The following is a 22317-nucleotide window of genomic DNA, read 5'->3' as shown; positions in this document are numbered from 1 at the left end:
CGACCCGGGCATTTCGAAGGCGGGGTCGAGGCGGCCCGCGCGCTGAGGCTGCGCCCCTGCTGGTCCGGCTTCCTTGCTGTCAAACAGACGCAGGAGCGCCAGCCCCGGCCTGAGCCCGAGGGGTCTGGGCCGCCGCGCCGGCTGGCAGCACTGGAAGAGAAGACCACTCCGAGACTTCACTGCACGGTAGATCCGGGGCTGGGCTGGGCCGGACTGGGCGGGGAGGGCAAGGCTGGGTTTACTTGGTATGACCTCGGGAGCTGTTGCACCTATTTTTAGCCCGCGTAGAAGTAGGAAGGCAGCATCGCTTTGTTGGAGGACGTCGGAGCGCGTTTGCATTGCCTTTTGAGGGGTGACAGTGGATTCGCCCCACACACACACACCCCGGGATTCAAGCTGACTAGTTATTCAAGATTGGCCAGAAGAGAGAGGCGCGGGCAGTGGGAGGTTACTCTAGTTGGGTAAGCAGATTTGACAGGAAGAAGCGTCTTTTCTCCAAATTATACTGCTGACAAGTTAGTATTGCACAGATGCAGAACCCTCGACCCACCCCTACAGCTTACACTTGCCCAGAATCTGCCTAATGTATTGCTGTCTTTACACAGATTGAAGGCTCCCGGTATATTGCGGCCCGAGGATCTGGTTCATCCAGGGCGTTCGTGTTTGCACTGTGCCCTTGGACCTCCCCCGAGTTTTTCCGTTGTAAAGCTGCTTGACGACCAATTTGCATCGTGTGGCTCGGCTCCTTACACTGAATTTGCACTACTGAGGGAGTGTGCTCAAAGCTCAAAGCACAACTCAAGTTTGCATCGGATGGAAAGTGAAAATAAGCCACAGTGCACCGTGCGGCAGTGGAGGTGATGGACCAGTGAAGGGGCAGAGGTGGTGTGTCAGGGCCACCGCCCATGCTGCCCTGCTTCCAGCTGCTGCGCATAGGGGGCGGCAAGGGCGGTGATCTCTACACCTTCCACCCCCCAAACAGAGCTGGGTGCACCTATCGCTTGGGCTGCAGGGCCGACCTGTGCGATGTGGTCCTGCGGCCCCAGCGGGAGTCTTGTCTCATCTCTGGAGTCCATGCGGAGCTGCATGCCGAGCGCAGCGGGGAGGACTGGAGGGTCAGCGTGGAGGACCATAGCAGCCAAGGTGAGCAGTGAGCAGGGCAGCTTTGGGGAATAGTTGCAGTTCTGGGACTGATTAAGGGACTCGGCGGGGCCCTAACCTGCCTCCTAGACTCCCCAGCAGGTTGAATGGGCAGTTGTAGTGCAGATTCTCATCTCCCTACCAGAAGTGTGCAGTGTCAGTTCTGTCCAGGGGCAGATGCTTGATGGTCCCTATTTATCTCATACCGGGGCTGGGGCATCATTGGGGATATATGGGGGCTAAGGACGGGGAAGAGTTCTGGGCCCTTGAAAACCAAACGCAGACTTTGCTGAGGGACCTTATTCCTGTCTGCAGGCAGTTATGTTGAATCGTGTTTCATGGTCTGGGCAAGTAACTTATTCCCTGACTAGGAGGGCTAACAGCCTGAGAAGACCTGGGCTCACCTCTGAGGTTTGCCACAGGTCCCAGGTGAAACCTCTGGCCTGTCACTTGGCAGATAAAATCTGGTTTTGTAGTCTGTAGGGATTGTTGTGATAACTGGCATATCCAGTAGCCATTTAGTGTTTGCTATTATGAGCCAGACACTGATTTTAAGTACTTTCAGTGTGGGTGGACACACTGAAATTTTTGCAGACAAAAATTAGACACAACATGGCTGTCTAGCCCAGGGTCATATAGCTAAAAAGGAGCAGAGCCACATTTTGACCCCAGATAATGACCACTGCTCTTTGAGTGGAATCCGCATGAGGAGTATGTCAAAGAGTTGGACCTCAGTAGGTGAAGGAACTGAGTGCCCTAGGGGTTGGGGAGGGGGGCCATAAGAAAATGAAATGTGTTCTCAGCCCTGCAAGGAGCTTGGGATATGATGTCCCTTGCTGAGGGGCTTTGAATGTGAGAATTTGGTGAAAGGAGTCAAGTTCTTTCCCATTTTCCCCAGAAAAAAGTGGGTTCATATTTCTCCACTCGACTCATTCTTTATCTTTCTGCCCCCCCCCCCCATCAACAGGGACTTTGGTCAATAATGTTCGACTCCCAAAAGGTCACAGGCTAGAGTTGAGTGATGGTGACCTCCTGACCTTTGGCCCAGAAGGATCCCCAGCAACCAGCCCCTCGGAGTTCTACTTTATGTTTCAGCAAGTTCGGGTCAAACCTCAAGATTTTGCTGCCATAACCATCCCACGGTCTAGGGGAGAAGGAACTGGAGCTGGTTTCCAGCCCATGCTGCCCCCACAAGGGGCTCCACAGCGGCCCCTCAGCACCCTCTCCCTTGCCCCCAAAGCCTCACTGATCCTCAACTCCATTGGCAGCCTCAGCAAGCTCCAGCCCCAGCCACTCACCTTCTCCCGGAGTGGAGGGAGTGGAGGGCGGCCACAGAGCCAGCCTGTCCCCACTCCTCCTGGGGACACAGGGCCGGCTCCCCCTGCCCCACCCCCAAGGAACCGGAGGAAGTCAGTTCACCGAGTGTTGCCAGAACTGGATGATGAGAAAGAAGCTCCAGAGAGCCTCCCACTGGCCCTTATGGAGCCAAGGAAGAAACTCCGTTTAGAGAAAACCCCTCTGACATCCAGTGGGTAAGCAGCTCCATCTCTCACTGCCTTCTGTTTTTAAGACTCAGGCCGGAGGGTGGCTGTCTTTTAAGGGGATAAGGACAGGAGATGGACAGAGGTGGAACAGATGCTGGGGTGGCGTGGCCTGGGTCAGCTCTGCTAACCTGCCTCACTGTCAGTCTGGTGTCGAGGTTCACTGTTCAGGGGCAGGTGCTAGGCCTCTATAGGTTTCCAGCTACTGGTTTTTGTCACTATTCAGAAATCGACGTGGGCCCTCAGAACCACCCAACAAGCATACCCCTGGCTTCCCCAGGAGTTGTGATTGGGGACCCCTGTACTGCCCCTTCTTGCTGCCCACCCTAAGAAGGGACAGTGGCCTGGGTTCAGTGTGATGACTGATGCCTGGTTCCATGTGGCCTGTGTTGGCTGCAGTATCCAGGCTGCCAGAGAAGCTGACTTCCTGTGCCCAGAGTGTCACACTGGCCTCTAGACTGAAGGCCCACCACCAAGTCAGAGGACAGAGCTGGTGACCTCCAAGCCATGGGTGAAGGTGAAGCACAGGATGCCAATGGGTTCTAAGAAATGCCCTCTTCCCTTGCTTCCTCAGCAGGGAGTGACAACCAGGGAAGACCACCCATTGCTATGGACATCAACTCAAGCCCTGAGGAGGCTGTGCTGGGCAAGGAGACAGAAGAGATGGTTTCCTGCCAAAGATACTGCTGCTTCCGGGAGGTTGCACTGAGCTGGGAGTTCCTAGTTTATAAGCTGTAGGTCCTTACTGCCCCGGGCGCTAGGCTGTTGGGCCAGAGCACCATCAATGCAGGGGCCACTCCTGGGAAGCAGCAAGCCCCTGATAACAAGTTCTCTGTTCTTGGGGAAACCCGGGCAGAGCCAAAACTGCCCTAAGGAAGTCCAGACTATGACCTGGCTTTTCTAGCTTTGCTTTCATTTCCAAATAAAGAGCCAGCAGCTTTATTAACACCTAGGTATCTACTTTCCATGCACTTGATACTCCTTTTCAAAGCTTGGGAGAATGGACTTGGTGAAGTGTGTCTGTCATTAGGGAAAGGGGCAGATGAAGCAGACAAGGCAGAGAAATAAGCAACATTTCATCAGATCTACATGGAGTAGGCCAGAGGTGGGCATTAAAACAAAGCAGCTCGGACTTCGTCAAGCTGATGATGCTGACAAAACTAAATTCACTGGTGCTACCAACCAGGACAAAATCTGGTCAGCTAACTAAAACAGGTATTGACCTGTTTGGACCAACGTACTAGCGCATTCTTGAACCAGTTGTACACTCCTGTCCTCCTGTGAGCTTTACATTAAGCCAAGATTCTAGACTTCTTACTAGGGAAGTGTTATTTAGGCCTGTTACAACCTACGAGATCACCAATCCCCTTGCACCCCCACCTAGACTCTCCCAAGTTTTTTTCACATCCAGATATAACTCCAGAGGCCAGGTTTAGAATGGCAGTTTGCTGAGTCCCTCATGGACAAGGTGGGCAAAACCTTAATCAGAAGCCAAATGGGCCCTGGTATCAAGAAGCTAGGTCGAGTTTCTGACAGAAGTGTTTGCCCCCAAAAAATGAGTAAAGACTTGATTTCTTGGCAGAGACTACAGACGTCCAGTGTAGACAGAGGAAAATAAAAGGCATAGGTTATAAAAAGCTTCTGGCCTGGGTTATATACAGTAGCGGCACCTGTGGGCATTAAGCTCAAATTTCCCAGGCCCTCCCTGATGGTGCAGTGGGTTAAAGCATAGCACTGCGAAGTTAGCTGCAGCTGCTTCAGCACAAGTTCAGCCCCTGGTCAGGCACCTCAATCTGACCCACATGGCACAGCAGACCTCTCAAGGCATGGACGCCCACCCCACCCGCTGCTCCCCTCAGCAGTGTACCTGGTCAACCTGTATGTTCTTCCCCACTCTGTCTCTGGTGAATCCTCTCATGACTTCTGGCCTATACCCCAGTTCTGTATGCATAAATAAATAAATCTTAAAAAAAAAAACTCAATTTCCTCAGAACCTCATGTTACAAGGCCCTAGGAACTAGCTCAGTCTATAAGGATCTTTGACCAAGAAAATGGGTCCCAGCCCGAGATCTCCCTCTGTCGTGTGACTTTGAGAAGGGTTTCTGAGTCACTCATTCTCCCCTTTTCCTTCAGCAACCAAAGGCTAAACCGACCTAAACCAACGACAAAAGTATCCACCTGCTGTGTCCCAGGAGCCTTTATTTAAGAACAAAGTGATAGTGATGTGGGGATTAAAATCAAGAACTTCACCTTCCCTCCATTAAGGTCCCCCAAACTCCCTGCCCCCACACCCGTTGTGTTCCCAATTCCTTTTTTTAGTGAATGAAGAACGTAATCCCCAAAGCCCTGGTATAAACCCGGGGGCTTTTTCTCTGACTCTCCCCTTTCTCTGCCCCCCACATTCCTGGGGAGGGCATGCACCTCAATTTGAATGCATGGGAGAGCCCAGAGTGGTGACAGGCACAGAAGGAAAGGCTTCACCCTCAGGGAAAGGGACCGAGGAGTACAGGGTCGTGAAGTGAGGGCTCCCATAGCCTGGGGTACCAAAATGGGGCCCTGGTGCCAGAGGAAAGGATACTGGTCCCCCTGAGAAAGGAGACCCAGTAGCCTCAAAATCCTCTCGTTGTGAATAGTCACTGCTTGATCGCTTTCCCTTCTGGCGACGGTTGCAGAACCACACTCGGACCACCTGGAATGGGAAATTGCAAGGCAGAGGGTGCTTCCCTCAGAAACTGGGTGGTGGGTATGGCTGGGCTTGGCCACTTGACAGGGAGCTAGGGAGCTAGGAAGCTAGGAAAGAGGGCCGGGAAGGAGGTGGGGCACTCACGTCCTTCTCGAGGCCAAGCTGCTGGGCGATGTGGCTGATCTGCTGCAGCGTGGGTTTCGGGCACTGCAGGAACATACTCTCCAGGTTGCCTCTCACTCGGTTCTCAATGCTAGTGCGCTTTCTCTTCCGGGCCTGCACGAGGGTCTCTGCCTTGCATATCTAGGTGTGTGGGGAGAGAGGGGGTGACGAGGCAGGACGTGGGAAGGCAAGCCTCGAACCTGCTGAGCGAGAGCACCAGGGACCAATGACTCATGGGGAAGTACTCAAGAGGGCACTGATGACAAGTATCAGAGCCAGGAGATAAGAAGGATCCAGAAGGGTAGGGGATAAGCTCAGTACCACTGAACCCCCATCCACAGCTGAGGAAGGATGCTCTGCCCTGAGAACACTACTGCCTTCAGGGGGGAGGGGGCGGGCTGGAAGCCAGGGTGGAAGCCAGACGAACTGGGGGGAGGGGCTCAGTGGGCCTGTACACCCCCCCACCTCACCTCTTGTAGGTTTTCGTTGTTGTCAGCTTCCTCCACCCACTTCTGCAGCAGGGGCCGCAGCTTACACATGTTCTTGAAACTGAGCTGCAGAGCCTCAAAGCGGCAGATGGTAGTTTGGCTGAACACCTTCCCTGGGGTGTTGGGGGCGTTAAAGACAAGGTGAGGCGGCAGGTGGGACCCTGATAACCCAAAGTCCCAGAACCTCACCACCAATTGGCTGAACACCTTCCCTGGGGTGTTGGGGGCGTTAAAGACAAGGTGAGGCGGCAGGTGGGACCCTGATAACCCAAAGTCCCAGAACCTCACCACCAATTCTGCTCACAAGATCCCATACCAAGGTCCCACTTCTTCCTGGGGAAACTCAAGGCCCAAGTAGCACTTGTCTCTCTCCCTCCCTCTCTGCCCTCATCATGGGTGAGGGCAGGGTCTGCCCATGAAGCCCCTCCCCCTGCTCCCTCAGTAGAGAGGATAGGCCCAGGGTCCCCTTCCAGGGGAGATGTGGTCCTTGTGTTCAGTAAGTTGGAATATGCTAAGAGGGACCCACCAAAAAGAACCCCCAGGGTAAGCCCCACATCGGCCTGGGTATATCCTAGGGTGATCCTCTTCTGTTTCAGCAGCTTGGCAAATTGCTCAAGTTCTTTCTGTAGAGCTTTGATGTCTTGAGACTGCAGTGAAAATGACAGAGGTGGTAAGAGAACATAGACACACCAAGATGGGCCCCTCTTACCATTCAGGAGCACCTGACTGATCACCCCAAGGGATGATCCGCCTCCAGGCTGCCCACCTAACATGAAGCAATAACTGAGAGGACCTCCCAGTGGCCCAGCAGGTTAAGTCTCAGCACTAACAAGCTATCTGCAACAAGAGTTTGATCTCAGGCCACGGAGGTGACAAGGTGCAACAGACCGCTCCTGTCTCACCTGCCCCCAGCAGTGTATTTCAGTCAACCCCTGTTCTGTTCCCTAGTCTGTCTCTAGTGAATCTTCTCACCCCCACACGTCTGGCCTACACCCCACTTTTGTATGCATAAATAAGTAGATCTTATTTTAAAAAGAAAAAAAGAATCTCTATCCAAACATCACCCCAGAAACCAGCAGTCAGCACTGGGGCAGCATCAGCACTGTGCCAGGTAGGAAGATAGAGTGCCCAGAGAGACTGTCTGCCCCGTGTGAAGGTGCTCCAGCCCATCCCCTCAGTCACCAAAAAAAGCATTTACCAATGAACAGCAAAGAACGTTTTCACTCAAGTAATATATGCACAGATTGAGGGAGTCTTGAAGCTAGAGAACCAGCAACACTAATCACTCTAAATTTGCTCAATTCAACCCTCTCCTCTTTGGCATGCGGGTCAGGGCCCACACACTGGCCCAGCATGCGTATACAAATAGACTACAGCATGCAGAAATAGTCAGGAGAGGTAGGAATAAAGCGCTTTGTGTACAGTTGGTGCAAAACTTAAAACTTGAGGGTCCCTGGTTTTCTGTTACCCAGGGCAGACACAAACATCATCAGCCACTGCCCTCCGGAACGCCAGCCACTACACACAGCAGACAAACGAGGCCCATGGAGGTCCCACTCTAGCGTGGAATTACCCGTAATGCTAGTAGGTTTAAGAACAATGGGAAAAGAGAGGCAGGGAAAGGGGCAAGTTGTAGGTAGCTATTTCAGTACAGAAAATGAAGACAGCATTATCAAATGTATCCCCAAGTGTTATCTATTTGTGGAAATCAGTGATTACACTTTGGTATGTTACAATTTATACGCCAAAATTCATGACAACTTTAAATAAAGGCAGGGTGATGTTGGTGCAAAGGGAACAGCAGTGTGAAAGGCCTTGGCGGGTCTCCAATACCAGCAAGGCTGGCTCATCTGGGGCAGGGAGAGCGGCTGGGGCAGGGAGAGCGGCTGGGGCAGGGGGAGCGAGCTGAGGAAAGGGGAGTAAGGGGCTGGTGAGGCATGAGCTGAGCAAGGAGATCCTGTAGGTGGTGCAGTGATTTTCTTACTCAGTGAAATGGGGAGTCACTGAAGGACTTGTGCAGTGAAATGATCTGGATTCACACATTTTAAAATGCTCGCTTCAGCCAATGTGTTGAGCACAGTTTAGGAAGCCAACTGGGATAATCCAGGCTGCGATGGTGGTGGCTGGGGCCAGGCAGCATTTGTAAATGGGCAAATAAGGCTGTTTCCAAGGCAAGGCTGGATGTAGGATTTGAAAGGAATGAAGGTGAATGATTTGGGGCTTGAACAGGTGATGGGCAAGGTGGGGCTGCTCAGGGAGCTATTTGAGGAGGAGGTAGAAAATGTGCTAGTACAGTGTGGCAGTCACGCTATGGGTATTTGAACCTCAAGGTGGAAAAGAGGAAGAGAGATAGAGCACTTGTTGACAGAGCCCCGGGGCCTGACAAGGAAGGCCAGAGACCAAGGGCAGGGAGAAAGCACCTAGGCTCGGTGCCCTCCAGAAACCTTACAGGGGCATGCAAGGGAGATGAGTGACATCAGATTCCAACAGGTTAATTTCCATTCCAATTTCTGCTCAACCAGCGTCTCAAACCTGAACATACATGCCTCAGTTGTCCCCTTCTAGACATTTGCAAATTCTAACTTGGGGACATAAGTCAGGTAAATGCCAGTTCAAATCTTCATCATTAAGCAGTGAAGACCCAAGAAACAGGCTAATAATACCTCTCTAGGAGATTTTGTACGAGTTAATGAGGTAATGATGTAGAAACCCAGCACACTGCCAGGCACTTGGGAAATGGACCGCAATTGGCAGCCATTATTATTCAAGACTCAGCCATCACCTCCTAGGAAGAGTCAAGGGCTACTAGGTCAGTCAAAACCACTCACACCTCCTTCTGTGAAGTCTAAAGTCTTAGTACTTGGTCTCTAATTGCTTGCACTTGTCTCCAGGATGACTGAAAGACACATCCTTAAAAGTCCCCAGCCCAGCTGGACTCAAGTCAATCCGTAGCAGAGGCTACCTTTGGGGAATGGACTGGACCCCACTTTTTCCATCCTTCTTCCCCACTGCCCCCATCCGTTCACCACCTAAGGAAAGATGGCTGAAACTGGTACTCCCAGCCCTTGACAAGAGGTGCCAGGGTGTGGGCTGAACACAGGGGTGACTTCACTGGCTCAAAGGCAGAGAAGACAAGCCCTAAACTTGACTGCAGACGTGCTCAAAAAGGAACTTCTATCAGAAATCGGTCACATTAAAAAAAAAAAAAAAAAAAGCAGTCACACCCTGGACTTTCAGGAACAATAACGGTGGGATAAGCACTGTTTTGACCCTGAGGCCCTGCTTACCCTAAGGCCAAGATCATAGCTGATAAGGATCAAATTCTCAATGAGGATTGTGTGGAAGGGACTCCAACCCCAAGATGGGCCTCACGGAGCTGATACGAAGTGAGGGGACCTTGGTCAGGCTTGGGGAGAGAAGTATTAGGACATCCTTCCCCTTAAGACAAGAACTGGGGATGGAAGCAAGGTGAGCCCCGTCACCTTCCCGTCCCCGGGGCGGCCCTGCCCTTGCCTGGGGCTCTCCAGTTCCCAACGTGGCCCTCCGTCCCCACGGCCTCCGGTTTCGGCTGCTACACTCCTCTCTACCTGGGGTGCCCCGTGCTGCCGCCCTCCCAGGCTCCAGGCCCAGGGGAGACAGGCGACCACTTCCCACCCACCCATGGCCACCCCAGCCAGCCGCCACCCCGCCGCCCTCTGAGGTGCACTTGCCTCCTCTGAGTTTTGCTCCAGTTTCTCCTTCTCCAGCTTCACGGCAACGGAGGGGGCAGCCCCGGGCTCGGGGGAGGCCCCGTCGGAGTTGCTCTCCACCCCGGCTCCTACCTCCACCTCGGGTTGAGGGGTTTCCAGGCTGCCTTGGGGCAGCAGCCCCACCCCAACCTGAGGCCCACAGTATGCCATCCCTCCGCAGAAGTCGTACGGAGTGGGGCACGGGGGAATCCCCCACACCTCAGTGCCCGGCCCAACCCCCGGCCCAATCCCTGATCCGCCAGGAGGGCCGGGGAAGCTCAGCCAGGCCCGAGGGTCAACCCAGCCTTGCTCAGGCCCTCCTGGCCCATCGCCTCCACCACCTGGCGGGGGTGAGAAGGCGAAGTCAGAGGTTAGGTGTCCCGCCATGGGGAAGGAAGGCGCCCCAAGCCGGGGGCCCGGTAAAAGGAGGGCTCTCCAAGGGACTGCTCAACACCTCTCTCCCTCCCCAATCCCACCCACTAGCCTTGACCTCAGGCCCCGCCCTCTGGGTGGGTGGAGGAGAGGACGGTGGGGGTGGGAGAAACTGAGGCGAAGGGTGTTTGCCTGATGGTGAAGTTTTATCTGTGGAAGGGGAAGGCCTGGGAGCTCCACTAGGCTCCTCTCTGGGCCCAGGCCCCAGCCCCCAAAGCCCTTGGTGCTAGTTCCCCTGATCTCTCTCTCTCCAGTCCCCAACAGCTGCTTGGCCCTCTTAACTGGTTCTGCTCACCTCAGAGCTGTGTGGGGCCTCTGGGGCACCTCCCATAGGTTCTGCAGAAGCAGGGTGTGTGACCCCCTCTCCAAAGACCCTGCCACCCCACAGCTCCTCAAATTCTTACTTGTGTACATGCCAAGTACAGCTGGGCTACCTTTCTTGACAGCCTCCCCCTGTGCCCCAACCCCAAGCCAGGGCCCTAGGCTTTCAGAACCTGGTTACTGGTCCGGTTCAGTTACCCCAAAGCAGCAAAGGCCCAGCACCCATCTCCCAGCCCGGTGAACTCCACCCAATCTCCAGGGGCAGATTGCTAGACAAGGTTTCTCTTCCATATCCTTGAAGGCCTTGCTCTTTGGAGCCCCCTCACCTACCAGATTGCTAACTCCCCCCCTTATAGGAGCCAGGAGCTGGACAGACTGAGCCCGACTTCTCCAACCTTTGCCAGACTGAGGACTCAGCGCCCCCCTACTGTGGACCTGCATTTCAGGTCCCTTGCCCCCCACTTCAGGGACCAGAATAGCTAGAACGTTGCAGCCCTATCTCCCTCCCCCACCTCCCCTGCCAGATCTCCAGCCCTAGCCCCCGGGTGGAGAAAGTCTAGGAGAGAGAAAAAAATATCTGACTTCAGGTTCAAAGAGTCTTGGGAGGGACTGGGGGAAGGGGCAGGACAATGGCCTTGGCTGGACAATCCCAGTCCCCAGAGGGGGCAGCTCTAACCCTAAACAAGTGCTCAACCCTTGAATGGGCCTGGATGGCTCCCCTGGGGACAGCTTCCTGCCCCTCGACACCCCCCACCCCAACCCAATCCCCTCACACAGAATCCCCCTCAGTGTGGCTAAAAGAGCTCCAGCAACACCTCCCCCTCCCAAGTCTCCCTCAAAGACGGGACTCAGACTGGGCTCCCGCTGGGAATCAGGTATCCTGCTCCCCTTCCTTTGGAGGACTCGCCGTCCAGCCTTATCACCCACCCCTCCCCCAGAACCCCCTGACCAAGGGATGCACTTGTTTGGGGGACTGGCGGAAAGCAGCTGAGGAGGTGCAGGAGGGTTTGGAGAGGGGGTATGGGAAGCCTGCCTCAAGCTCTCCCACTGAGCCTATTTTTCTGGGCCTGCCCTGAGTGTCCTCAGGGCTCAGCTCACGCTGCTGGCCTGGTTCTCCACAGTTTGCAAAAGAAAAGCTCTCAAGAGTATCCACCTGTGAGGGGTCCTGTTTGCCTGTCTGCTCCCAAAACTTGCCCTAAATGGGGGCTTCTGTGGAGCTCCCTGGGGCTCTTGAGCTGAGTCTTGAACCTGTGATGCTCAGGTTTGCTTGCCTGGTCTGAGGCTTGCCCTCTGCCTAGTGTGGGCCGGTACCCAGGTGTGGGCTCTTCTGGCTGTGCCAGCTGCTTCACCTTGTCAGTACCTGAGTCTGGAGCCTGTTGCTTTGCCCTTTGAACTTATCACACAGCCCCTGTTTCTGTGCCCATCTGTGTGTAGTTTTTGGGTAACGAACTCTAAATAAGCATTTTTTTTCTGCGCGCCCCCCCCCCCCCGTGTCCACTAAGCTTGCATTTTAGCACTTGTTCAAATCCAAGGGGTAGTAGGGCTGGATTCACCTTTAAGCCACTCATGGCCCAAAGGCCAATAGTTGAAGGGGCCTGGTGGGGGTGGAGAGCTGTGCTCTGGACAGTAGAGGCCCCTCCCCAGCAACCCCCCCACCCCCTAGGACAGAGCCATCAGGGCACCTTTGTCATGCATCTATCTGCTGTCTGCCATGAAGACAGCCTCCGGAGTGGGGGAGGGGCAGACCTAGGAAATCTCTAACCCCTGAGCTCTGGCTCTCCACCCTTGAGGCTCCCAGAAACCCTTCTCCATGCCAGTCCAGAGAACCTGCTACCCCTGCTTCCCAGCAGCTCCTAGAACACCTTTACCAGTTTCCCACCCAGCACCAGCCTCTTGTTCTTCAGACTACAGGAGTTGCACTAAGTTGTGGTAAGTTTCTGGCATAGGCAACAGGCCCCTTGCAGGGAGAGAGCCAAAGAGGGGGTGGATGCTTGGGTCACTAGATAGTCCTGAGCCAGGTCAGCCCTGTGCTTGCTGGTTCCAACCCAGAACTCTCAAGGCCAATACGTGTGGACAGCAGCCAGCCCCTCGGGGAGTGCTCTGGCTGGCTTTGGCTGAGACCTACTCTGTTCCCTCTTCCCCTCCTCCTGCTCCCCTTGGGCCTGAAAGGTAGGCAGTTTCACTGCTGCCAAAGCCAGCTTAGACCCAGCCATCTTGTTGTCAAACTGGATGCTGGAAACCACAGACCTGGCTCCTGGGATCTCCTAGAATCTCAAGACCCCAAAACCAGTGTAGGATTGAGCTCACAAACTCACCATACACACCTTTATTATAGTGCAACATCACGGCCTTCACAGAGAAAAGTGCTAGTGACAGCTTGCAAAGCATGCCTGACAACCACGGAGGGCAGGTGAGGTCACTGTCCGCCTGGCCCCCGCCCCCCAGGCATGGCTAGCTGGCTGGGCTGCCAAGACGTGCAACGTTGGCCTTGCCCGGGTCCTCACAGGGCCTGAGCACGCCGCCTTCTGGTTGGGAGGGCCGGCCAAAGGGCTCCATGGGGCCCAGGAAGCTTGCTCCACAGCGGTGCGCAGGTCACATCTGACTTCCAGGTCCTGTCAATCTGAAGGCAGAAGAAGGGAAAGAATGGAGAGGACCAGGACCCAGGGGAGAAGGGTTTAGGTTTGGCCCAGGTTGGGAGATTATCCTCCTTAATCTCACAGTCTCCTACTGCTCCCTGTAACCCCGCACCCCTGCTAGACAAATGACCCCAGCTCTCTGGTGCCCTGCAAAATGGACAACCAGACATCCTTACCTCAAATTGAGGAGTCCGGCATCTGATTGTAGTCTGTGGGGAGGCAGAGGTGAGAGTGAGCTGGGGCAGCAGGAAGGAGCCTGACCCAACTGCCCAGCTGCTGGCACTGTCCCTCTGTGCCTCGGTTTTCTCATTTAATAAAGAGGAATTGGACGAAATGAATTCTTGACTTCTTTCCAGACTGCACATGAACTTGCTACCTGACCCCATCCGCCTTCCTGTCTACCATGGCACTTACTTGACATAGGAATATAGATTTCCCTCTGTGCACCTGTGAGGAGAAATTGGGGTTGGGAGGGTGGGAAAGGAGGGCTCGGTGAGATGCTGGCCCAGGCCTTCTGGTAGCCCACCTCCCACCTCTAAGCAGCCTTCCTGGGAAATCGGTGTGATCGAGACACATGGGAAGAGTTTGGGAGCCCAGTTTAGACTTGAGCCTGAGGAAATTCACTTTAGGAGGTAAAACTAATCATAGAAAACAGATTGGCGGGAGGGGTGAAGAAGACACCCAGGCCAAAGGCTAGAGGGGAAGCAGAAACCCTAATCCGTCCCTCCCCTCCACAGTCCCTCAGTCGCTCCTTAAAGCTCTGGGAGGAAGCGGCACAGGCAACAGGCGGGAGTCATACCTGCCATCCTGCCCTGCTTCCACTTCTTCCAGAGGAAGGTGCCTGCCGCTCCCACAGGAACCACCACGGAGGCCAGGAGCCCACAGAGCATCCAGAGGGGAGCTGCTTAGGCCTGGGGGGCTCTGAAAAGGGAGTGAGTGAGTAGCCCACAGACCTGTGGAAGCCCCTCCCTTGCCCAGGGCCACCTTGGCTCCTCACCTCAGGCCCCCTCAGAGCCCCCACATGGTCCTGGAGCTCAGCCAGGCCAGACAGGCTCTGTTCATGTCAAAGGGCAACTCAGTGGCCTATTGGTTCTGAGTAGTCTCACCCCCCAACCAAGGGGCACCCCCCATGGATTCAGGGTACAAAGGCAGTCCACCTCTCCACTCACAAGCTGAGGGATAGAAGCCCACATATTGGAAGGGGCTCCCTGCTAGAATTCTTTAGGGGGTTGGTAGTGGGGCAGGGACCCTAAAGACTTCCCAGGCCAGAGGATACTGGCTGCCTCATCTTGCCAAACTCCCATGACCCTCCACACCAGGCCCAGATGCCACACAGCACTGTTTACAACGCAGCCACCTCCCTTCTCTGGGTGCTAAACCCGGGTCAGAACTTGCACACCAAGTAGGGAAAGGGTTAGCCAAATTTGTGTGAAAGAGCAGATGGAGCCTCCCTGGTAGCGCAGGAGTTAAGTCTCAGCACTATGAAGCTCTCACCATAACCACTGAAACATGAGTTTGATCCCTGGCCAGGAGGTGACCCACATGGCGCAGCAGACCTCATCTGTCTCACTCGCTGCTCCCCTCAGCCGTGTACTTAAGTAGATCTGCCTGTTCTGCTCCCTACTCTGTCTCTGGTGAATCCTCTCACCTCCCCCACCTCTGGCCCACACCTCGTTCTTACATGCATAAATAAGTAAAAATAAATCTTTAAAAAGAAAGAAGCGGGGCCCTCCCTGAAGGCACAGAGGGTTAAAGTGCAGCACTACGAAGCTAAAGCCATGTCAGCATGAGTTTGACCCCAGCCCGGAAGCTGACCTCTCCTGACCCGCCCGCTGTTCCCCTCAGCAGTATACTTCGTCCATCTGCCTGTTCTGCTCCCCATGCCGTCTCTGGTGAAGCCTCTTACCGCCCCTGCACCTCTGGCCTGTACCCCAGTTCTGTATGCATAAATAAATAAATATTTAAAAAAAAAAAGAAAGAAAGAAACAGAAGGCTAGGCCAGTCAGAGACAGAATGTGCTAGCAATGGACACAGGTCATGCCATGGAGTCTCAGGCCGGCTGAGGCCTGCCCTCCCACCCGCCCCATGATGCCCTCAGCCTCTCCACCTTCCCCACTGCTCAGCCCCACGTACCTATCACTGCTGTCTCAGGCCGGAACCCTGCCCCAGCTTCCAGGTATTTCCGGAGAGGGTAGAGGCAGCTCTTGCTCAGGAATGACTGCTCCTTTGCTGTCTCCCCCTCTGCAGTTCGGCCTTGTCCTGGGCTGCTTTTGCTGGAATTGAAAGTCTCCAGTGTGCTGAGAAGGAAGTCCTAGCCATCACAGTTGTATCGCCAGTGTCCCCAGCTGCTCTGGTTCCCCAGCAGCTCACAGACCACCGTGGCCTGCAGGGTGTGAGACTCTGAAACGCCAAGGCATCAGAACGCCAAACTCAGAGGAGAGAACAGCCAAACTCAGAGGAGAGAACAGCGGCCTTCTCCACCCCCACCACCTCCCCACATGCCTGGAATTCCCGTCTCCACTGATAAACCCTCACTCATTCTCAAGGCCTCTCTTCTCCCTCACTCACATCCCCAGCAAAGCCTGGCTGCACCCCACCTCCAGCCCCTGCAGCAAGTGGCTCCCTCCCAGCATGCATGGCTGACACCTTAGCTATACACCCCACCCTGGAAGGCAGAGGCGCAGACTCACCCCAACATATCACCCTACTGGGGTGCAGCACCAAGGCCATGCTGTGTGGCTGACCCTCTCTAAGCCTCACTTCCCTGGGTTTTACCATAACAGTCCTCAGCTCAAGAGAAAAGATCACAGGCGGTAACACATGCCAGTGTCCATGTAAAACCTGCCTGCAAGAATTTTAAGAACTAGGCCCTCCCTGGTGGCGCAGCGGGTTAAAGCACTGCACTAAGAAGCTTAAGCGGGTTAAAGCACTGCACTAAGAAGCTTAAGCCACTTCCGCATGAGTTCTATCTCCACCTGTCCCAAGGAGATCCACATGGCGTGGTGGCAGACCTCTCCTGACCCGCCTGCTGCTCCCCTCAGCAGTGTACTTCGATCTGCCTGTTCTGTTCCCCACTCTGTCTCTGGTGAAGCCTCTCGCCGCCCCTGCATGCCTCTGGCCTTTACCCCAGTTCTGTATGCACAAATAAATAAATCTTTAAAAAAAAAAAAAAAGGAAAAGAATTTAAGAACTAGTTGCTGCTGCTGAATGTCTTTTTGGCAACAGCACAACAAACAGCACTTACTAAATCCTCAGATGTCTGCTAGATGAGCAAGAAAAAAAATTGATGTAGATAATAAATATGCCCCATTTGGGATCCTGACAGGGTTCCTATAAGTACCACTGGGGAAGTACTGAGGCAGAAAAGACGAGTTAGGGGCCTCCCTGGTGGCTTGTGGGGAAGTCTCAGCGCTACCACCACGAAGGCCCACTGCACAGCCTGAGTTTCATCCCTTTCCAGGGAGCTGATCCACACAGCACAGCAGACCTCACCTGTCTCCCGCTGCTCCCCTCAGCAGTGTATTTCAATAGCTCCACCTGTTCTGTTCCCCACTCTTTTTCTGGTCCATCCACTCACCCCTCACCCCCAGCACCTGTGGCCTATACCCCAGTTCTATGCCCAAAAAAATATATTTTTTTAAAGAAAAAGACTATTTCCCAAACCCTGGAATTGAAAATATTGAATATGATTTTTTTTCAACTTTCCAACAGGAAATGCATTAGCCAGATACCCTGACTGGGGAGTGAAGAGTCTTTTTTTTTTTTTTTAAGATTTATTTTATTTATTTATGCATACAAGAATTGGGCTTTAGGCCAGAGGTGGAGGTGGTGAGAGGATTCACCAGAGACAGTGGGGAGCAGAACAGGCAGAGCTACTGAAATACACTACTGAGGGGAGCAGGGGGGAGACAGGAGAGGTCTGCTGGGCCACATGGGTCAACTCCCTGGCTGGGATCTAGCTCAGAGCAGGTGATAGCTTCAAAGCTCTGAGACTTTAACCCCTGCACCACCAGGGAGGCCTGTGAGGGGAACTCTTATACCTGTGTCCCACCATTTTCAGTATCCCATAAACAATATTTTGACAACTGGGTATGTAAAAGGGTTGGAGTCAGGGGTGAAATACCCCAGACGAAGGAGATGAAGTCGGACTCTCAGTGTGGGGGGCATTTCCGAGTGTCCAGCACAGCGCCTGGCACTGGGCCTAAGGAACACTGGCCACCAACGAAGAATGCCCGCTCCCTCCTTGAGAGCAGTAGCCCCTCCATCCCAGCCCATCACCTTGGCTCTGGCTGTGCTGCTCCATGATGCTCCTGAGAAGGATGACAAGGTACTGAGCTCTGGCCTTCAGTCTGAGAATGAGCTTCTTCCAAGCCTCTGGGTTCTTAGACTGGGCCCAGGGTGCCCGGGGCTCTGCCCACCTGCCCCCTCTGCAGCACCACAGGAAAGGCTGGTCATCCAAGTAGCCTGAGAATTCATAAGGGGCTTGCCCAGCACTGGGCTGGGAAAGAGCAATGAAGTCATAGCGCATAGAATGGGTTGCTGAGGGGAGAAAATGATGGCAAAGAGTTATCCCCTCCCTTCAAGGGGAGATAATCCCACCAGACTCCTGCAAGAAGACAAGGGCTGTTTTCTGGAAACCAAAAGGGTGGGTCAGGGGAATGGGGAGGGAAACTCGGGTTTCCCTGGGGAATCTCAGTTTTCAGCAGAAGGAGTTCCAGCAGGAGGCCTCTGTGTGTGGCCCTCTGTGTCCTGCCTCCCTCCGGCTATATCTGAAGACCTACCTCAGCTGTAATGGCCCACCTGAGCATTTGCTCTCAGGCCCCACCCTGAGCCAACCCTGCCCTCACCCTATAGTCCTGGGAGGCATCACCTTCCAATCCTCCTGCTCACTGGAGTGAGAGCTGGGGAGGGCTGGACACAGCCCGATGCCTGGGAGCTGGAGCAGCACCAGGAAGCTTTCCCAGAGCCATGGCACAAGTGGTTTATCAAATGTGATCCGCGCAGGATAGGCAAAAGGGAAACGATGAGGAGGCTCACGCTTCGGGCAAGCTGGGAGGATCACACACCTGAACTCTGGGTGTGTGGTGCCTCAATCCTCCCCAGAGCACCTCCTGAATGGCGAGCCCCAGAGGCTCACGTATTCAGGCATCACGAGGCTGCACTGCCCACCTGACCCCTCTCAACCTCAGCGCACACAGCCACGTGCCACCCACTTATCTGTGAGGAACTGGTCTCGCAGACGCCAACTTACTCATCTATAAGTAACACAGGGCTCCTCTGGCCCATTAGTTTTCTTAGCACAGCTGGCTGTTCCCAAACAATCAGCCAGGAGTTTGCCATGAGTGTTTTTCTAGACTGCTGCCTCCCAGTTAGCTACCAAGACAATCCCCCACCCCCACTTCTCTGAATCTGGACATTCCCTCTGCCCCTACTGTCAACCTATAGCATGATAGCATGGAGGACACTCAATCTTTCCAAAGGGTTTTTCTCCCTCCAGTGTTAACTGCTTAAAACCCATCCTTGATATCATCAGTGATATATCTAGAAACAAAATACATCCTCTACACAGCCTCTGCTGCTCCTTCAAGGTTAACCTTTGTCCCAGGAGCACTTCCAGGCCCCGACAGGCTGACTTCTCCGCCCACAGCCCTCATCTACAGCCACTCCCTGCCTTCTGCCTTCTCAGCCCTGGGGAAACAGGAATGGCCCAGCATCTCCCAGCTACTGCTGCTGTTCCATCTCCCAGTGCCTTCCAGGGGCTTCCATTCTCCCTCCTCCCTCTTACCCTGACCTCAAACCCTCTACCAACTGCCATACCCCTTCATTTCAGAGATGACCTCTGACTCTTAGAACTATGGTTAATTGACAACCATAACTGCCTCTGTTTGTCCCTAACAGGCTTCCCCTTTTCTTGCTGAAACTGAATTCCTGGGTCTCACTTGATCCCTAGGCTGTTCTCCAGCCAGCAGAGAAAACCCTTTCCTGAGTGCCCCTCAGAGCTGTAGGAGGGTACAATGCAGAGCTCCCCAAGCTTGCCAGAGACAAGGGTCACCTGGGTTGTTTGTTTCCAGGAATTTCCTCCCCAGAGTCATCTCAGGATGGTTGGATGAGGCCCAAGAATCTGCATTTTGGGGCCTCCCTGGTGGCCTAGGTTAAGTCTCACACTACCACTGTTGGTGATCTGAGTTTGATCCCCAGCCAGGCAAGTGACCCACAAGGTACAACAGACCTCTCGTCTCACCTGCTGTTCCCCTCAGTAGTGTATTTCAGTGGATCTGCTTGTTCTGCCCCCCACTCTGTCTCTGGTGAAATCTGTCACCCCTCTCCCCCAACCCTGCACCTCTGGCCTGTACCCCAGTTGTGTGTGTGTGTTTTGTTTATTTATTTATGCATACAGAACTGGGGTACAGGCCAGAGATGCGGAGGGTGAGAGGATTCACCAGACACAGAGTGGGGAGCCGAATAGGCTGACTGACAAAGTACACTGCTGAGGAAAGCAGCAGGCGGGTCGGGAGAGGTCTGCTGGGCCATGTGGGTCAGCTCCAGGGCTGGGGATAGAACTCACCACGCAGCAGCTGCCACACGCTTGTTGTTTTTTAACCAGCTGTGCCACCAGGGAGGTCCACTTTTTTTTTTTAAAGATATATGTTTTATTTATTTATGCGTACAAGAACCTGGGTGTAGGCCAGAGGTACAGAGGGCTAGAAGATTCACCAGAGACAGAGCGGGGAGCAAAACAGGCAGATCCATTGAAATCTACTGCTGGGGGAGCAGCGGGTGAGACCGGAGAGGGCTGCTGCGCCATGTGGGTCCGCTCCCTGGCAGACTGGGATTGAATTGATGCTGCAGTGGCTGATGAGAGCTTGAAAGGGCTGAGACTTAACCCCTGTGCCACCAGGGAGGGCCCAGTTGACTGTTTTAAGGAACTAGCAACACCAACCGTCTCAGAATAGCACAAGGAGAGCAAGGGCCTCCAACAGCTTCCCTGCAGGTAGCCAGTGCTGGGCGGCTTTCCTGCCTTTTAAACAAGAGGAGGCTCTTCTGTTACGTTTCCTCAGCTCTTGCTCTGGTCTTGGCCTCAGCCAAGAGGTCACCAGCCATCTCTAGAAGTTAAATCCCCCCACCCTTTCCTGGCCTGTGACCCCGGATTTCTTTCCTTCCGGTCACTGTCCAGTTTGGAGCTGACTCCTCTCCTCACGCCTCCCTTCTGACTCCAGTCCCAGGGTTTTCTGGGTCACTCCCTCCAGCGCCATCTTCTGCTCACTTTCCAAGTTCTGCCTGGAGAAAGCCCCTGGCCCCTAAGGAACCTCTATTGGTTTTGTGCCCGCAGCTCCCACCTTCTCCTCCACACTAGTCCTAAGGCGTCTTTTCCAGACACAAACCCCATCCCTTTACTGCCCTGTCTGAGATCCTTGCACAAGCCTCTCCCGCTGCCTTCAGAGACACATCAATTTCTTGGAATGCTCCCATGACACAGGGCCTTGCCCAGGACTCAGAATCAGACAGACCTGGTTTGACAGCCCTCACTTAGTGCATACCAGGAGCATGAAGTTAGGGAAATTACATAACTTGTAAGCCTCTCTCTCCATCGTTAGCCTGGGAAAATGAGATCTACCATGGATGGAGATGGCTGAGATTTGAGAGTTTAGGTCAAAAAATACCTGGAGAGGGCTCTCCCTGGCGGGGGGGTTAAAGCGCAGCACTATAAAGCTATACATACCACTGCAGCAGGAGTTGGATCCCCAGCTAGGGAGCTGACCCACATGGCACAGGAGACCTCTCCTGTCTCACCCGCTGCTCCCCTCAGCAGTGTGTTCTGCTCCCCACTCTGTCTCTGGTGAATCCTCTCACCCCCCTCAGCCTCCTCCCCCCCACCCCCAGCCCCTGCATGTCTGGCCTACACCCCAGTGGTTGTATGCATAAATTAATAAATCTTTTCTTTAAATCCTTTACATGGGCTCTTCCCAGTGGCACAACAGGTTAAAGTGAAGCACTGCAAAGTCATAGTCACTTTGGCATGAGGTCCATCCCCAGCCAGGGAGATGACCCACATAGCCCAGGAGACCTCTCCTGCCTCACCCACTGCTCCTCTCAGCAGTATATTTCTGTCCATCTGCCTGTTCTGTTCTCTGCTCTGTCTCTGGTGAATCTTACTCCCCTCCCACCTCTGGCCTGTACCCCAGTCTGTATGCATAAATAAATCTTAAAAAAAAAAAAAAATACCTGGAGAGCTAAGCACTCCAGCAACAGGTAAGTTTGGAGCCAGCGGTGCCTTCCCACCTGCCAGGTTCTCAGGTCTACCTGTGGTTCCCAGGCCCACTCTGCCTCCTCTATTTGAAGTGCCCTTCCCCCTGGTTGTCCATCCAAGACCTGGTTCTCTTCCATCACTGAATGCCAGCCACTTCCTCTGCATCCTTTCTGCACCTCCACAGGTAGAACTCACTCTGTTGGGAACCACAAGGTCCTATACATTCTGCCGTGACAGCACCTATAACATTCTGTGCTAATCTGCACCAGAGATTGGTTTTGTTGTCGCTTACCAGCCCAAAGCAGGTAAAAAATCAGCTCCCATTCATCTTTCATCCCTCACACCCCTAAGCAGGAAGGAGGCAATCAAGGAGGGTCGTGGGGTGGGGCATAAAAACCAAACTGGCAAGAAATTAACTTTTTTCTGTTCCTCTACTGTCATGCCAGAGGACTCAATGACACGGCTGCTTTAAGGATCAGACTAATCTGAAAGGCAACAGGTTTCAGTGCAAACTCACCCCACACCTGCCTCGTCTCAGCCTTGGCAACCTCCATCTCTCGGGTCCTTCCTGGTTTGGCTACTTTAAACTGCCTCAAAGAGGCCACAGTTTGGGGGAGGGTGTAGTTGGAGTAGAGTGAGTGGATCACGGAACAAGTAGGCCCCCTAAGTCGGGCCCTTATGGGCAACATGGCCTCTGGCAGAGGCTAGCGGGGCTGGGCGTCTGGCCTAAAGCCCCGAGGGCAAGCCTCCCCGGGGGGTGGGCCTGGCAGGGGGCTGGGGGGTCTGGAGGCCTGGCGGGGGCTGCAGTGGCGAGCAGCAGGCCTGGAAGATGGAGGAGGGCCCCCGCACACCCGGCGCCCCGCACTCACTGGCCTGGTTTCCGGAACCAGCCGCCGGTAATAAACTCAGCAGCAGGATGAGCAGGCCGGGAGGCGGGG

The 22317-nt window shown here is 54.2% G+C and overlaps 3 protein-coding genes across 4 annotated transcripts; 1 reads left to right on the top strand and 2 right to left on the bottom strand.

Moving 5' to 3' along the window:
* Positions 1 to 75: 75 nt before the first annotated feature.
* On the top strand, positions 76 to 4516 carry TCF19 (transcription factor 19). The gene is made up of 4 exons (XM_012734592.1): positions 76 to 186; positions 606 to 1143; positions 2108 to 2672; positions 3256 to 4516. Exons 2-4 carry the CDS (start codon positions 906 to 908, stop codon positions 3263 to 3265), a joined length of 813 nt encoding a protein of 270 aa, XP_012590046.1. The 5' UTR covers positions 76 to 186; positions 606 to 905; the 3' UTR covers positions 3266 to 4516.
* A 343-nt stretch (positions 4517 to 4859) lies between these two features.
* Positions 4860 to 10202, bottom strand: POU5F1 (POU class 5 homeobox 1). 2 transcript variants are annotated; one of them, XM_004695352.2, is made up of 5 exons: positions 9725 to 10202; positions 6541 to 6661; positions 5997 to 6127; positions 5509 to 5667; positions 4860 to 5370 (listed from the first exon to the last, which is right to left on the bottom strand). In XM_004695352.2, the coding sequence occupies exons 1-5, from the start codon at positions 10127 to 10129 to the stop codon at positions 5104 to 5106; spliced, it is 1083 nt and encodes a 360-aa protein (XP_004695409.1). In that variant the 5' UTR covers positions 10130 to 10202; the 3' UTR covers positions 4860 to 5103. The 2 variants fall into 2 exon arrangements, with proteins under 2 accessions (XP_004695409.1, XP_012590051.1); XM_012734597.1 differs by having other exon boundaries at positions 6541 to 6654; positions 9719 to 10130.
* A 2604-nt stretch (positions 10203 to 12806) lies between these two features.
* LOC105854576 lies at positions 12807 to 15768 on the bottom strand. Its single transcript, XM_012734584.1, has 5 exons — positions 15700 to 15768; positions 15265 to 15442; positions 13931 to 14052; positions 13546 to 13578; positions 12807 to 13340 (listed from the first exon to the last, which is right to left on the bottom strand). Exons 1-5 carry the CDS (start codon positions 15766 to 15768, stop codon positions 12996 to 12998), a joined length of 747 nt encoding a protein of 248 aa, XP_012590038.1. The 3' UTR covers positions 12807 to 12995.
* Between the last annotated feature and the right edge of the window lie 6549 nt (positions 15769 to 22317).

This window comes from Condylura cristata, unplaced genomic scaffold, assembly GCF_000260355.1.
Source record: "Condylura cristata isolate star-nosed mole 26May11 unplaced genomic scaffold, ConCri1.0 scaffold00061, whole genome shotgun sequence".
Taxonomy (NCBI): domain Eukaryota; kingdom Metazoa; phylum Chordata; class Mammalia; order Eulipotyphla; family Talpidae; genus Condylura; species Condylura cristata.
Note: the sequence above shows the minus strand (reverse complement) of the source record. Positions and strands in the feature narration are given on the sequence as shown.

Excerpts from the sequence above, each read along its gene's own strand:
- TCF19 (XM_012734592.1), top strand. The coding sequence starts at position 906 with ATGCTGCCCTGCTTCCAGCTGCTGCGCATAGGGGGCGGCAAGGGCGGT. Across the intron at positions 1,144-2,107 it reads GGAGGACCATAGCAGCCAAG|GGACTTTGGTCAATAATGTT; the intron begins GTGAGCAGTGAG and ends CCCCATCAACAG.
- POU5F1 (XM_004695352.2), bottom strand. The coding sequence starts at position 10,129 with ATGGCGGGACACCTAACCTCTGACTTCGCCTTCTCACCCCCGCCAGGT. Across the intron at positions 5,668-5,996 it reads ACAACGAAAACCTACAAGAG|ATATGCAAGGCAGAGACCCT; the intron begins GTGAGGTGGGGG and ends CCACACACCTAG. Across the intron at positions 5,371-5,508 it reads AGCTTGGCCTCGAGAAGGAC|GTGGTCCGAGTGTGGTTCTG; the intron begins GTGAGTGCCCCA and ends TTCCCATTCCAG.
- LOC105854576 (XM_012734584.1), bottom strand. The coding sequence starts at position 15,768 with ATGCATGCTGGGAGGGAGCCACTTGCTGCAGGGGCTGGAGGTGGGGTG. Across the intron at positions 14,053-15,264 it reads GCCTGAGACAGCAGTGATAG|AGCCCCCCAGGCCTAAGCAG; the intron begins GTACGTGGGGCT and ends CTCCCTTTTCAG. Across the intron at positions 13,341-13,545 it reads AATCTATATTCCTATGTCAA|ACTACAATCAGATGCCGGAC; the intron begins GTAAGTGCCATG and ends GCCTCCCCACAG.